Source organism: Ranitomeya imitator, chromosome 8 (assembly GCF_032444005.1).
Source record: "Ranitomeya imitator isolate aRanImi1 chromosome 8, aRanImi1.pri, whole genome shotgun sequence".
NCBI classification, from domain to species: domain Eukaryota; kingdom Metazoa; phylum Chordata; class Amphibia; order Anura; family Dendrobatidae; genus Ranitomeya; species Ranitomeya imitator.
The window spans coordinates 137,716,965-137,731,249 of record NC_091289.1 but is presented as its reverse complement, the minus strand read 5'-3'; the positions used below and the strand labels follow the sequence as shown (position 1 = coordinate 137,731,249).

The following is a 14,285-nucleotide window of genomic DNA, read 5'->3' as shown; positions in this document are numbered from 1 at the left end:
GCAGTGTAAGCGGTTTATACCTTGTGGGAATAAAAGGACTAGAAATAGGAAAAACCCAATGTGGCTAAACAAAGAAGTAAGACAGGCAATTAACAGTAAAAAGAAAGCATTTGCACTATTAAAGCAGGATGGCACCATTGAAGCTCTAAAAAACTATAGGGAGAAAAATACTTTATCTAAAAAACTAATTAAAGCTGCCAAAAAGGAAACAGAGAAGCACATTGCTAAGGAGAGTAAAACTAATCCCAAACTGTTCTTCAACTATATCAATAGTAAAAGAATAAAAACTGAAAATGTAGGCCCCTTAAAAAATAGTGAGGAAAGAATGGTTGTAGATGACGAGGAAAAAGCTAACATATTAAACACCTTCTTCTCCACGGTATTCACGGTGGAAAATGAAATGCTAGGTGAAATCCCAAGAAACAATGAAAACCCTATATTAAGGGTCACCAATCTAACCCAAGAAGAGGTGCGAAACTGGCTAAATAAGATTAAAATAGATAAATCTCCGGGTCCGGATGGCATACACCCACGAGTACTAAGAGAACTAAGTAATGTAATAGATAAACCATTATTTCTTATTTTTAGGGACTCTATAGAGACAGGGTCTGTTCCGCAGGATTGGCGCATAGCAAATGTGGTGCCAATATTCAAAAAGGGCTCTAAAAGTGAACCTGGAAATTATAGGCCAGTAAGTCTAACCTCTATTGTTGGTAAAATATTTGAAGGGTTTCTGAGGGATGTTATTCTGGATTATCTCAATGAGAATAACTGTTTAACTCCATATCAGCATGGGTTTATGAGAAATCGCTCCTGTCAAACCAATCTAATCAGTTTTTATGAAGAGGTAAGCTATAGACTGGACCACGGTGAGTCATTGGACGTGGTATATCTCGATTTTTCCAAAGCGTTTGATACCGTGCCGCACAAGAGGTTGGTACACAAAATGAGAATGCTTGGTCTGGGGGAAAATGTGTGTAAATGGGTTAGTAACTGGCTTAGTGATAGAAAGCAGAGGGTGGTTATAAATGGTATAGTCTCTAACTGGGTCGCTGTGACCAGTGGGGTACCGCAGGGGTCAGTATTGGGACCTGTTCTCTTCAACATATTCATTAATGATCTGGTAGAAGGTTTACACAGTAAAATATCGATATTTGCAGATGATACAAAACTATGTAAAGCAGTTAATACAAGAGAAGATAGTATTCTGCTACAGATGGATCTGGATAAGTTGGAAACTTGGGCTGAAAGGTGGCAGATGAGGTTTAACAATGATAAATGTAAGGTTATACACATGGGAAGAGGGAATCAATATCACCATTACACACTGAACGGGAAACCACTGGGTAAATCTGACAGGGAGAAGGACTTGGGGATCCTAGTTAATGATAAACTTACCTGGAGCAGCCAGGCAGCAGCTGCCAAGGCAAACAGGATCATGGGGTGCATTAAAAGAGGTCTGGATACACATGATGAGAGCATTATACTGCCTCTGTACAAATCCCTAGTTAGACCGCACATGGAGTACTGTGTCCAGTTTTGGGCACCGGTGCTCAGGAAGGATATAATGGAACTAGAGAGAGTACAAAGGAGGGCAACAAAATTAATAAAGGGGATGGGAGAACTACAATACCCAGATAGATTAGCGAAATTAGGATTATTTAGTCTAGAAAAAAGACGACTGAGGGGCGATCTAATAACCATGTATAAGTATATAAGGGGACAATACAAATATCTCGCTGAGGATCTGTTTATACCAAGGAAGGTGACGGGCACAAGGGGGCATTCTTTGCGTCTGGAGGAGAGAAGGTTTTTCCACCAACATAGAAGAGGATTCTTTACTGTTAGGGCAGTGAGAATCTGGAATTGCTTGCCTGAGGAGGTGGTGATGGCGAACTCAGTCGAGGGGTTCAAGAGAGGCCTGGATGTCTTCCTGGAGCAGAACAATATTGTATCATACAATTATTAGGTTCTGTAGAAGGACGTAGATCTGGGTATTTATTATGATGGAATATAGGCTGAACTGGATGGACAAATGTCTTTTTTCGGCCTTACTAACTATGTTACTTACTATGTTACTTACTAACTATGCACTCTCTTACGGTGGCTTCCACCTTTCCCACACACCCCGCCCCAGCAGCAAACATGGCGGAGGAGTTGGTTTTCTCCTGTCAGATAACTGCTCCTTCACTCCAATCCCACTGCCACCCTCTGTTACCCTCCCTTCCTTTGAGGTGCACTCTATGCGCATCTATTCCCCCACCAACCTCCAACTGGCTGTCATTTACCGCCCCCCAGGGCCAGCCACCATCTTCTTTGACCACTTCACCACCTGGCTACTTCATTTCCTTTCTGCGGACATCCCCACTATCATCATGGGCGACTTCAACATACCCATTGACACTTCCCTCTCAGCTGCCACTAAACTTCTATCTCTCACTTCCTCCTTCGGCCTCACTCAATGGTCTTCTGCAGCCACTCACAAAGACGGTCACACACTGGACCTCATCTTCACCCGCCTCTGCTCTCTATCTAACCTCTCTAACTCACCTCTTCCTCTCTCTGACCACAACTTTCTCACATTCTCATCTCTCTCCACTCCATGTCTACAATCCCCACCCCACAAACTTTCACACCCTCGCAGAAATATTAAACATCTTGACCTACATTCATTCTCTGAATCCCTCCTCCCCCTCACAGGCATAAGTTCCATACACAATGCGGATGACGCTGCTGCTCTATATAATACCACAATAGCTGTAGCTTTGGAATCTGCTGCCCCACTTACACATACCAAAGCTCGCAAAATCAACAGACAGCCCTGGCACACCAGCCTGACCAAAGAACTTAGGCGAGCTTCCAGAGCTGCTGAGCGCAGATGGAAAAGATCCCACTCTAACGAGCACTTCATCGCATTCAAACAGTCCCTCACTACTTTCAAGACCACACTTGCCACAGCTAAACAAACCTACTTCTCATCTCTCATATCCTCCCTCTCTCACAACCCTAAACAGTTATTCAACACCTTCAATTCTCTCCTCCGTCCCCCAGCACCTCCTCCCTCCCCACTTATCTCTGCTGAAGACTTTGCCTCATTTTTCAAGCAGAAGATTGATAGCATTAGAGACAGTTTTGGTCAACAACCCCCAGAGCTCTTCCTCCCGATTTCACAGCCCTCCACCTCCAAAACCAACTTCTCCACCATTACAGAAGATCAACTCTCCACTCTACTCTCAAGATCACATCTCACCACCTGTGCACTTGACCCACTCCCATCCCACCTCATCCCAAACCTCACCACAATCTTCATCCCAACCGTAACCCATCTCTTCAACTTATCTCTAACAACTGGTGTTTTCCCCTCAAGCTTTAAACATGCCTCCATCACACCTATCCTCAAAAAGCCCTCTCTTGACCCATCCTCTGTATCTAGCTATCGCCCTATATCACTTCTCCCCTATGCCTCCAAACTACTGGAACAACACGTTTACCTTGAACTGTCCTCCCATCTCTCTTCCTGCTCCCTCTTTGACCGCCTACAATCTGGCTTCCGGTCACACCATTCCACCGAAACTGCCCTAACTAAAGTCACCAATGACCTCTTAACCGCCAAGAGCAAGCGACACTACTCTGTCCTCCTCCTCCTCGACCTGTCGGCTGCCTTTGACACAGTGGACCATTCCCTATTATTACAAACCCTCTCATCCCTTGGCATCGCAGACTTGGCCCTATCCTGGATCTCATCATACCTAACAGACCGGACATTCAGCGTCTCCCACTCACACACCACCTCCTCACCTCGCCCTCTATCTGTCGGAGTCCCACAAGGTTCAGTCCTTGGGCCCTTGCTCTTCTCCATTTACACCTTTGGCCTGGGACAGCTCATAGAATCTCATGGCTTTCAGTATCACCTCTATGCTGACGACACACAGATCTACATCTCTGGACCAGATATCACCTCCCTTCTAACCAGAATCCCTCAATGTCTGTCCACTATTTCATCCTTCTTCTCCGCTAGATTTTTGAAACTTAACATGGACAAAACAGAATTCATCATCTTTCCCCCATCTCACACGACCCCCCCAACGAACCTATCAATTACAGTAAATGGCTGCCCACTCTCCCCAGTCCCACAAGCTCGCTGCCTCGGGGTAATCCTTGACGCTGATCTCTCCTTCAAACCACATATCCAAGCCCTTTCCACTTCCTGCAGACTGCAACTCAAAAATATTTCACGAATCCGTTCATTCCTCAACCATGAATCTGCAAAAACCCTAGTCCATGCCCTCATCATCTCTCGCCTTGACTACTGCAACCTCCTGCTCTGTGGCCTCCCCGCTAACACTCTCGCACCCCTCCAATCTATTCTAAACTCTGCTGCCCGACTAATCCACCTGTCCCCCCGCTATTCCCCGGCCTCTCCCCTCTGTCAATCCCTTCACTGGCTCCCCATTGCCCAGAGACTCCACTACAAAACCCTAACCATGACGTACAAAGCCATCCACAACCTGTCTCCTCCATACATCTGTGACCTCGTCTCCCGGTACTTACCTACCCGCAACCTCCGATCCTCACAAGATCTCCTACTCTACTCCCCTCTTATCTCCTCTTCCCACAATCGTATACAAGATTTCTCTCGCGTATCACCCCTACTCTGGAACCCTCTACCACAACACATCAGACTCTCGCCTACCATCGAAACCTTCAAAAAGAACCTGAAGACCCACCTCTTCAGACAAGCCTACAACCTGCAGCTACCACCGATCGACCAAACCGCTGCATGACCATCTCTACCCTCACCTACTGTATTCTCACCCATCCCTTGTAGATTGTGAGCCCTCGCGGGCAGGGTCCTCATTCCTCCTGTACCAGTTATGACTTGTATTGTTTAAGATTATTGTACTTGTTTTCATTATGTATACCCCTCCTCACATGTAAAGCGCCATGGAATAAATGGCGCTATAACAATAAATAATAATAATAATAATAATAATAATAATGTTACTATGTTACTATGTTACTATGTAAAATAAGGTCAATAAACTGTCCCTGGTATTACAGCTATAAAATAAATTAGAGTACATTTTCTTTATCTTGTATGACATTGCTGCAGTTGTATGCAAAGTAAGATTTTAATGAATATTTCACTACATATAACAATATTTTCCAAAAGTTTGACAAGACTGAGTTTCACAGAACATTTTTTTTTACCCATAACATGAAATTAAGGTTAATAATATAACTTTCAATACAAAATCTTCTATTTTACTCCAATTAGTTGATGCCAAAATTAATACACCCCACATCAAATTACTACTACATTTAGTATTTTATATGACCTCCATGATTTTAAGGACACTACCAAGTCTTTTAAGAATGGAATTAACAAGTTAGTGACTCAGTGCCATATCTACAGTATATTTCTCCGTTCTTCAAGAACAAAATCTTTTATAGCTTGGATACCGGATGGAGAGTGATGCTCAACTTGTCTCTTCAGAATTGCCCATAGGTGTTCTGATCAGGAGACACTTGGCCACTGAATCACTTTCACGCTGTTCCTCTTCAGAAATGCAACGGTGGCCTTAGATGTGAGTTTTAGATCATTGTCATGTTATAAAAGTGCACATCTACCAAGGGCACGGAGTGATGATAGCATCTTCTCTTTGATATAGAGCAGTACATCTGTGAGTTTATGATATTATCAATTAAATGTAGCTTTCCGACACCAGCAGCGCTCATGTAGCCCCACATAAGGGCACTGACACCACTATGTTTCACTGTAGGCACTATGTATTTTTCTAAATTAATTTTTATAAATGCGTACAATCCAGCACAACTGAACAAGGTGAGCGGTTAAGCAATTGATCTCTGTTACCAGATAAATCTTCATTCAAGAACATACTACTCTATGAGGCTCTAATATCCTGCTTTTTCTCTCCTGCAGCACTTGTATACATTTTCCACATGGTTTGCCTAAACTCTAAAACTCCTGCAATATTTGTAATTGAGTTATACATTTTGCATCTGTAGGACTCGTTCATACATCAGTTTTTCTCGTTTTAGAGCTTTCTGTTTTGTTTTTTTTTCACAGATAGCACTTGTGATATTCTTTGGGGCTGTTTACATGTCCAATTTTTCATGGGACTGTTTACATGTCCGAGTGGTCCGTGGAAAATTTTAGAGACATGTCAGATTTTGATTCGAGCGTCGGATGAAAGTCGTAAATCAAGTCTACGGGTCTGTGGACAAATCGGACCGCACTCAGATGCCATCCGAGTGAGGGTTGATTTTCATGACCACTATATAGGAGAAGGTGGAGAAACTTTTTCTTTCCTTTTGCTTCTCGTACAAGAAAAACTGATGCCACTCTGATCACACTCTGATTAGAACAATTGGTCCGCTTTTCTTGTACGTGGAAAATACTGATGTCTGAATGAACCCTTACTCATAATATCCGGCATACACAATGCAGAGTGCAAATAGAGACTGGTTCTGGAACAGATATTCCGCATATGTATCAGAGTTTGGACTCCACACACTTCTGCTGCAGCAGTACATGGTTCCCCCTGATACTGGACCTAGCACTACATAGCAGACAAGCTTGTACCTCTCATACCCAAGGTCCCTCACAGCTGATTTCACTAGCTCTGCAAGCTCCATTGCTCTTCTCTGGCTTTCTGTGGCCTCGTAAGCACAATCTCGCAGCTCTAAATCTAAAATGGACTTTATTACTTTTGTTGCTTCTTCCGAAGAAAAGATTCGACTAGGCCGCGGGTGCAGGTCAAAATCTGGATCCAAAGTGCTGTATTCCACGACTTTGTGCTTTGATTGCCTGCTGGATTTAGCATTATCCTGAGTAACAATTTTCCTTCTCATCCCGGATTCCTGGCACCTCGGGCAGCTGGTGAGCAGAGGGGTCACTGCTAATGATCTCAAGGCTTCACCGTCGCTCCTCTTTGGGTGCGGTTTTGGCTTAGTAAAAATCCAGCGTTTTAGGTCACTTTCATGATCCATTTCTCAACTGTAAAATAAGATTTCAAAGAACTTACTCACATTATTAAAACTGCTCTCAACAAGGCTGCTTAGTAGATTTCATAGTCAATAACATTATCTCAATTGGCAATTAAGTCATTTGGGTCTTGAAAAAGCAACGACTGGAGACATAGTCAACCATAACTTGGTGGCCACCTCAACTAGGCACATACAGCCAAAAATGGTGTATGACCGAGCACACTGTGACCCCTATCTGTATCATTATGATCAATTGCCCCAATGATGCCCACCCCCAACCCCTAAATGCCTTTTTTTTTTTTGCATGGGTTGGGACATAAGCCTCAACGGAGTCACTGATCGCAGTGGCAAACACTTTGTGAACTGAGCCTAATGGATAATTCTGGATCAGAAGGCTTTCAGGATAAAATATCAGTGAGCTCCGCAGATTTCTGTTTAGTTGTGTCTGTAGTATTCACACCCAGAACACATTTCCATCAGTTGGCGACGATCACGTTGTACCACAGCTGAATAAATCATGACTATAAATAATTAGCGTAGATCCGTATATTAGGATAATCTGTCTCCTAGTATGACCTTATACAATCCCTAAACCTTTAGCCATCAGCGATGTAATGATTACTGATATATGATCCTCCGATACAAATATCACTCACGCTACACATAACACCAACCATACAGATGTGCAAATGGTTTACGATTTCACATACCAATCTTATGATCTAATTGCCTTCCCAAAAAAATAATGTCTCCTCTTCGGGTGCCTTGACGTTACCTTCTGCTCCTCAACTTATAGTGAAGTCCCCAAATCTTGAGCCACCAGAGCGCTGTCATTGCAGTCGATCTTTCTTCTTCTTCTGCGTATGGTTTACTCCGGTGTTTATCCACAGTCCTTCTTTGTTGTCCTCATCAGTCCTTGACGTTCTCTGGTACTTTGACTTCAAGCTAGAAATGAATAAAGCTGCCCACTCCCACAACTGGATGCTATTCCAGCATTATGATGTTGCCATGAGACCCGGCGCCCTTCCTCCCCTCCTCTACATATATTGTAGCTCAAAACACACAGTCATGAGGAGTGGACCCTTAAAATAAAGCTTCAGGTCCTACACAAAATCTACCCCCATCCTATGCATTCAGTAAACACAGTTACCATTTATTCCCACACGGCCTCATTTACAAGGCGCTTTACAAGACCATTTATTGTACCCAGTCTGGTACACATTGGCAAAGCCAGCAGGCTGTCAGTCTGGGCAGACATTGTAATTAAGGGAGAGAAATGCTGGAAGGAACGCCATGGGTTTGTAAGCTTATTTACATCTTCACACGTAGGGGGATATTTCTGCACAAATGTGTTAGCCGGGAATTTAGCAGTGGATTCACACATACCTTTGTCGCCATTGTTTTCGGTTAAAAAAAAAAAAAAAAATTTGTGTGTGCTTTTCTAAATGCATTTATTGTAACCTTTCTTTTGTTCCTTTTTTTAAATTAAATTAATGCTTTATTACATGCATTTATTTCCTCCTACAGGAAAAAAATACCATTGTGGAAGAAGAAAAAAAAAACAAAAAACAAAAAAAAAGCTAGCCCATACTGCATTTTCTTTTACAAAATGCAGGAATAAAAAATAAAAAGCACAAGTGAAAAATAAACACCTGAAAAAAAAAACACAAAAAAAACACTAGAATAAGATGTGCTTGATTTATACATGGTGCACACTTCTTAGTAGATTAGGTTCCTCGTGTGCTGTGTGTGCCCAGAAAATCAGATCAATACCAATCATGGGCTGATGTGGGTTTGCACTAGAATTTATGTCACTGTCTGGAGTAATAACACCAAAAAAGCGCTACGCTAAGGACCAGTAAAATATGTACATTTTATATATAACAAAGATAAAAAACATACATATAATAATGCATATAAAATACGGAAAAACAAAAAATGCAGGAACAACCGGCAGGTATGGCTGAACAAGTGGTAATAATGAATATAAAGTTACCTTCAAAATAACAATATCACTATAGTAAATGTAACCACCTGTTGAAAGACCATATAGATATAACCGACAATTCACCCAACGTAGCAGCTGTTAATGATCATGCACCACATGAAGAAAGTGCATATATATCATAACATTATGACTAAGAGCAGAAAAATGCGGCAGCACTCACCCTGTAGTGGTCCAATGCTTTTATTCAAGACATGAGGATTTACAGCTTCACGGTCCGAGGGAGTGCAGGTGAACGGGAGGTGAGCAGGGAACGACGACGGCCGTTTCACGCTGATCAAGCGCTTCAACAGGTCTCAAAGAATATAATCACATAATCACAATATAGCAAAAAGAAGGAACAGAATTACCTGATGTAAGCCACCAGCCAGGGACCCACGACACCCGACGCGCGTTTCGCTAAGGAAAGCTTCGTCCACTGTCTGGAATAAATTATAGCAGATTGCTCAGGCCATATGTGGACTCGCACCCTTCTTCGAAGCTCACTTTCTAGAAAGCCATGAGCAGCTGAGAAACCTCCAAAAAGTTGCAAATAACGGCATAAGTATGGTCTTTGTAATAAATTGCAACTTTTTTTGTACACCAGAAAACCTACCTCCGTGTGTGTACTGCGTTTCATTATTATTTTTTTTTTAATCTGGCTGTAGCCTTTTATGACCAAATATATAAAGAAGAAAAAAATTGTGATGAAAAACAAACAAACACTGCGCTAAGTAATGAGGCACACACAGATAAAAAAAAAAATAGTCTGAGTTTGTTGGATGTAAAATGGACAATTTTTCGTATGCTCATGTGAACCCGGCCCTACCGTCATTGCACCAAGTTTAATTTCAGGTTTTTTTTTTAATGTTCCATGCCATGCTTATTATTTAAAAAAGAAAAAAGCACAGACATTTGGAATTTTTTCCCATGGTGCATTTTAGTGCTTTCTGCGTGTTTTTAGTGCATTGCATGTTTGTTGATTGCATACATTAATGCCTTTTTTTTTTTAAACGGGGTTCTGCGATCATCGAAGGGCATAGTATTTTTAAGTAATCTCTTCTCTAAGCTCTGTGTCAGATCTACGGCGCCAAAAGAGTATTTTCCTTATATTTTTATTGAATTAAAATACTGCACAAGAGGCTTGAGGAACTTGCTGGCGAAGGGTTTCCATGGTGTGCTGGGATTACTGGGAGCTTTACATTTTCCTACAGCTTACACAGACTAATTACCTTACAGTGGGGCACATAGCGACATATGTCACTTCCATACACACTTATAGGATCAGCAATATACACAACTATGAGCATACACAGAGGTCACAGCAAGGACTCCTAGGGCGAGTAGTCACCCAGGAAACCTGTCCCTGCGCTGCTCCGGGTGCTCTCGCCAGTGTCTGCATTCTCTGGTCGCTGCTTAGTCACCACCAGTATCGGCATGGAAAGGAATACACTGTATACAGGACCAGACAAGAATATTCAGTATATATCTAACCAGGCACAGTCAGTGGAAAGATTTGCCTAAGGACTTGCACTTGCTCTCTTTGCGAGGACCTTCTGCACACAAATGGGTCCACCTCCTAAATGTCAAGATCCACAGGCCCCAATTCATCAAGACCAGGACTTTGTATGCTAGCCTTGAAGTTTGCACTGGAGTAAGATGTGTACAAGAGTTGTGGCCCTTAATGAATTTGATACATCTTTCAGGTGCTGCGAGCTACAGCGAGAAATGTACACTAGTGACTTGTGTTTTTTTATGTCGCAATCACACTACTTTTGGAGCAAAATATCATGACATTGTTGGGCTCACTCAAACCCACCTCCCCCATCCATCCCTTGCAAGCTCTGACCACTTTTCAAAAAGTTGGCAGAGTTGGCATAAAAAATGTTAAAAGTTGCAATAAAAAATGTGACCTATTACAGAGATGGAGAAATGAAGTGCAGAACGCTGACAGTGTCACTGTAAGAGGTAACATCAGCCTGCTATAACATATTCCATAACACCCACCGCATCCTCCCTACTAGCAGCCTCCTTTACCCCTGGCACGTGTAATTGTGGCCTCTGTAGTAGTCCTACCTGGATGGCTGGTGCCAGTGGATGTATTCTTGCTACTACTTGTGGTTCCCACATGATTACTGTTTGATGCCTTATTATGGATTTTTTTACTACAATAGAACTTTTTGTTTTTTTTCCCCAAATAATCTTTATTGGATTTTAACAATTAACTGGGCAGGAAGGGAAAAGGAAAAGGGGGGATGAGGGGAGAGGGGAGGGGAGAAAAAGGGAAGAAAAAGGGGAGAGAAGACACTTGAAGTAAGCGATAACAGGTAACCATATTTGTCCAAAGATAAAACAATGTTTGGAAGGTGAATAATTAGGATACATTTGATCACGAAAGAAGGGTGGACTCACTGGCCAGTCCTGAATTACAGACACTTTAAATCAAAGTCCGGATCGCTTTGTGACAATTTCAACTGTAAATTGCTAGGGGAAAACTTCTTCCCAACGAGCCCATTTTTTTGAGCATTTTTTGAGGCTGTCATTATTTAGGGCGAATTTTTGCTCGTAAGTTCTATGGAGGTCAATACGATCTCTGATCTCCTGGAATGATGGAGGTTTAGGCTTTTTCCAATTGTATGCGATGGCATTTTTGGTGACCAAAAGAATATGAATGACCAACGCTTTGAGAGGAAAGTTTGTGTCACTTAATCCCACAGAGAGCAATGCCATCTGAGGAGTCAAGATGAAATTTTTATTCAGAAGTACTCCAATCAGGTCAGAGATTTTAGACCAAAGTGATTTTACAATAGAACTTTTTGAACCACAATTATCTCCTCCCAGAATATGAAAACTGGAGTAAATAGCTTGAAGAATTGACCACAAAAAATACCGTACTAGACATTTATGTTCCTTTATTTTTTTTGCATGAGGAATTTTAATCAGACTTTCCTCAATTTCAGCAGAAAAATGACCAACTGCAAACACAAATCTACTCCGTAAGAGTTCTAACAATAAGGCCGGGGCTATACGGCATCTATGGCCGTGACAAATGTTGTGTGACAAAGTTCTCTATGTATCGCTGCCACATCACAGTGCAGTACAAGTTAGGGTCTCATTGTGACAAGAAAGTACTGAACAGAAGCCCAACAGAAGCTGATTTTTTCTATTTATTTGATTCTCATAGTACCATGAGGATCGCAACACAGCCCCATTCCCTTGTATTCAAGATGTAGCGACAACAGCCAAAGTCAAGGGCAGGCACAGCACAGGCTAATTGGGACGCGCAAATTGGTGCAGATAACCCTTCTATGGGAATATATATATATATTTTTTTTTTTTTCAGGCTTGGTTTCCCCATTAACACGTTGATCAGGCAAACACACAAACCGTGTGAATAAAGGGCACAAATGTTGAAGCGATGCATATTTTTTGGAGACAACAATAGAAACAAGTAAAAAATTTAATTTGTTGGATTATGAAAGAGGTTGTCAGAGACTAAACATCTGAAGTGAAGATGCAGGACCCGGCGGCAGCCATTGAATCTATAGAGCTGCTGCGCTCCATGCCATACGTTACATCCAGAAGACGCCGGGGCAGACTTCAGCCGATTTGTTGGGGCCCTGGCTGTCAGACACCCACTTATTAGTGAGGAGCGAACGTGCATGAATACGGTGTTATCTGAACACACTCGAGTGTCTTTGGTCTGCTCGAAAAGTATGTTCGAGTCCCCACGGCTGTTCGACATCCGCAAAACACGAGGGATTGCCGGTTTGTTAGTGTTAGTGTGGTCACAAGATGGTGCAGGGCTGGAGCGGTGCCAGGAAGAGCAGAAGATAGCGTCTGCTGAGTATATTACCGGGGACTAAAATCAAACGCTGGACTGCTGCTTTAAAATTACTTTGGCACAAAACATGTTGGTCCTTATTCATCAAAGAATTGGCAGAATTCTGATGTAAAGCTGCTTAAAATATATTTTTTTTGTCCAATTTGTAGATGGGGCAAAAAAGTGGTGACACTTGCTTTTTTTTTTTAATGCAAATCCCATCCAATTCCTTTTTTACAGAAATGGTCAAGTACGGACATCAAATTAATCATAATTTAACCCACAAAAGTGACAAATTTACCGTACTTTAAATCAGAGACTGGAGTGCCGTTTCTGAAAACCCATATGATTTTCATCCATATTGTTATCCATGTATCTGTAATTTCCGTCAGACTTACATATTTATACATCATTAATCTTAATTTGTACATGATCGAATACAGTTTCCTAGGTCAATCATTGCAATTCATCCTTAAAAATAAATAAATTGCATGCGATATGGATGTCCTGTGTGGGAGCCAATTTTTATTATTTTATTTTTTGGCTTACTCAGAATGAAATGGGCGACGGTCCACATATGAACAACCCTATTGAATTACATTGGTCTGTGTACTGTATGAACAAGCCCAAAAGCTTGTATACTAGTGATGAGCGGACAATCCTTGTCGAACATCCACAAGACATGCAGCCGCGGGGATTTGAACGGTGTTTTTCGAGCACGACGTTGTTTTTCGAGCATGAGCGTGCTCATAACACCTTATCCGAGCCCGTTTGCTCATCACTTTTCTATACCCAGCAGCTATTCCTGTCACTTCCGCTATAAACCAGCGTGTTCAGATCAGCTGAAGAGGGAGCGTGGCCATCTCTACATTAAATCGGGTAGGACCTGAACCTGGCATTTACAGCAGGCCATGTGGATATTTCATATACACTCAACATTAGAACATCCTCTAATCTAATGTGAATGCTTAGCTTAGTGCTTAAGACCAACATCACTTTTAATGTATTAAGTATTAAAGGGAATGTCAGTAAGAACAACCACCTGCCCCCAAAACTACATATATGGATATGCAAGTCTTTGACATGTAAATCCATAGACACCTTTGTAGCTTCTATCTGTTGCTGCATTCCCAATAGATTAAATTAAAATAATAGATACAAATGAAGAGCCAAGTGCTGTAGGCACGATGAGCGCTTTCTGAGCCTCTGCCTTTTGAGGCAGTTACCCTGCTTAGTTCAGCGTCTGATACCCATGCCCAACCTCAGGAGGCAGCAGACCACGAAACACTGTCATACCCAGAGCACTGAAAGAGGTAGTCTGGGACTTTTATACTGATGGCCTATTAGAATAGATCACCAATATCTGATCCCTAGAGGTATGACAACTGACACCCCTGCCCATCAGCTGTTCTGTGCCGGACAGCAGTGTTCAGCTGTAATACACAGCTGGGTCGACTGTATTGAGGC

General features: G+C 42.1%; 1 protein-coding gene across 2 annotated transcripts; it reads right to left on the bottom strand.

Annotated features, from left to right (window-relative positions):
* Positions 1-5,113: 5,113 nt before the first annotated feature.
* Positions 5,114-7,924, bottom strand: LOC138647983 (dynein light chain Tctex-type 5-A-like). Of its 2 annotated transcripts, none has more exons than XM_069737412.1 (2): positions 7,787-7,924; positions 5,114-7,021 (listed from the first exon to the last, which is right to left on the bottom strand). In XM_069737412.1, the coding sequence occupies exon 2, from the start codon at positions 7,012-7,014 to the stop codon at positions 6,442-6,444; it is 573 nt and encodes a 190-aa protein (XP_069593513.1). In that variant the 5' UTR covers positions 7,015-7,021; positions 7,787-7,924; the 3' UTR covers positions 5,114-6,441. The 2 variants fall into 2 exon arrangements, with proteins under 2 accessions (XP_069593513.1, XP_069593512.1); XM_069737411.1 differs by having other exon boundaries at positions 7,722-7,860.
* Between the last annotated feature and the right edge of the window lie 6,361 nt (positions 7,925-14,285).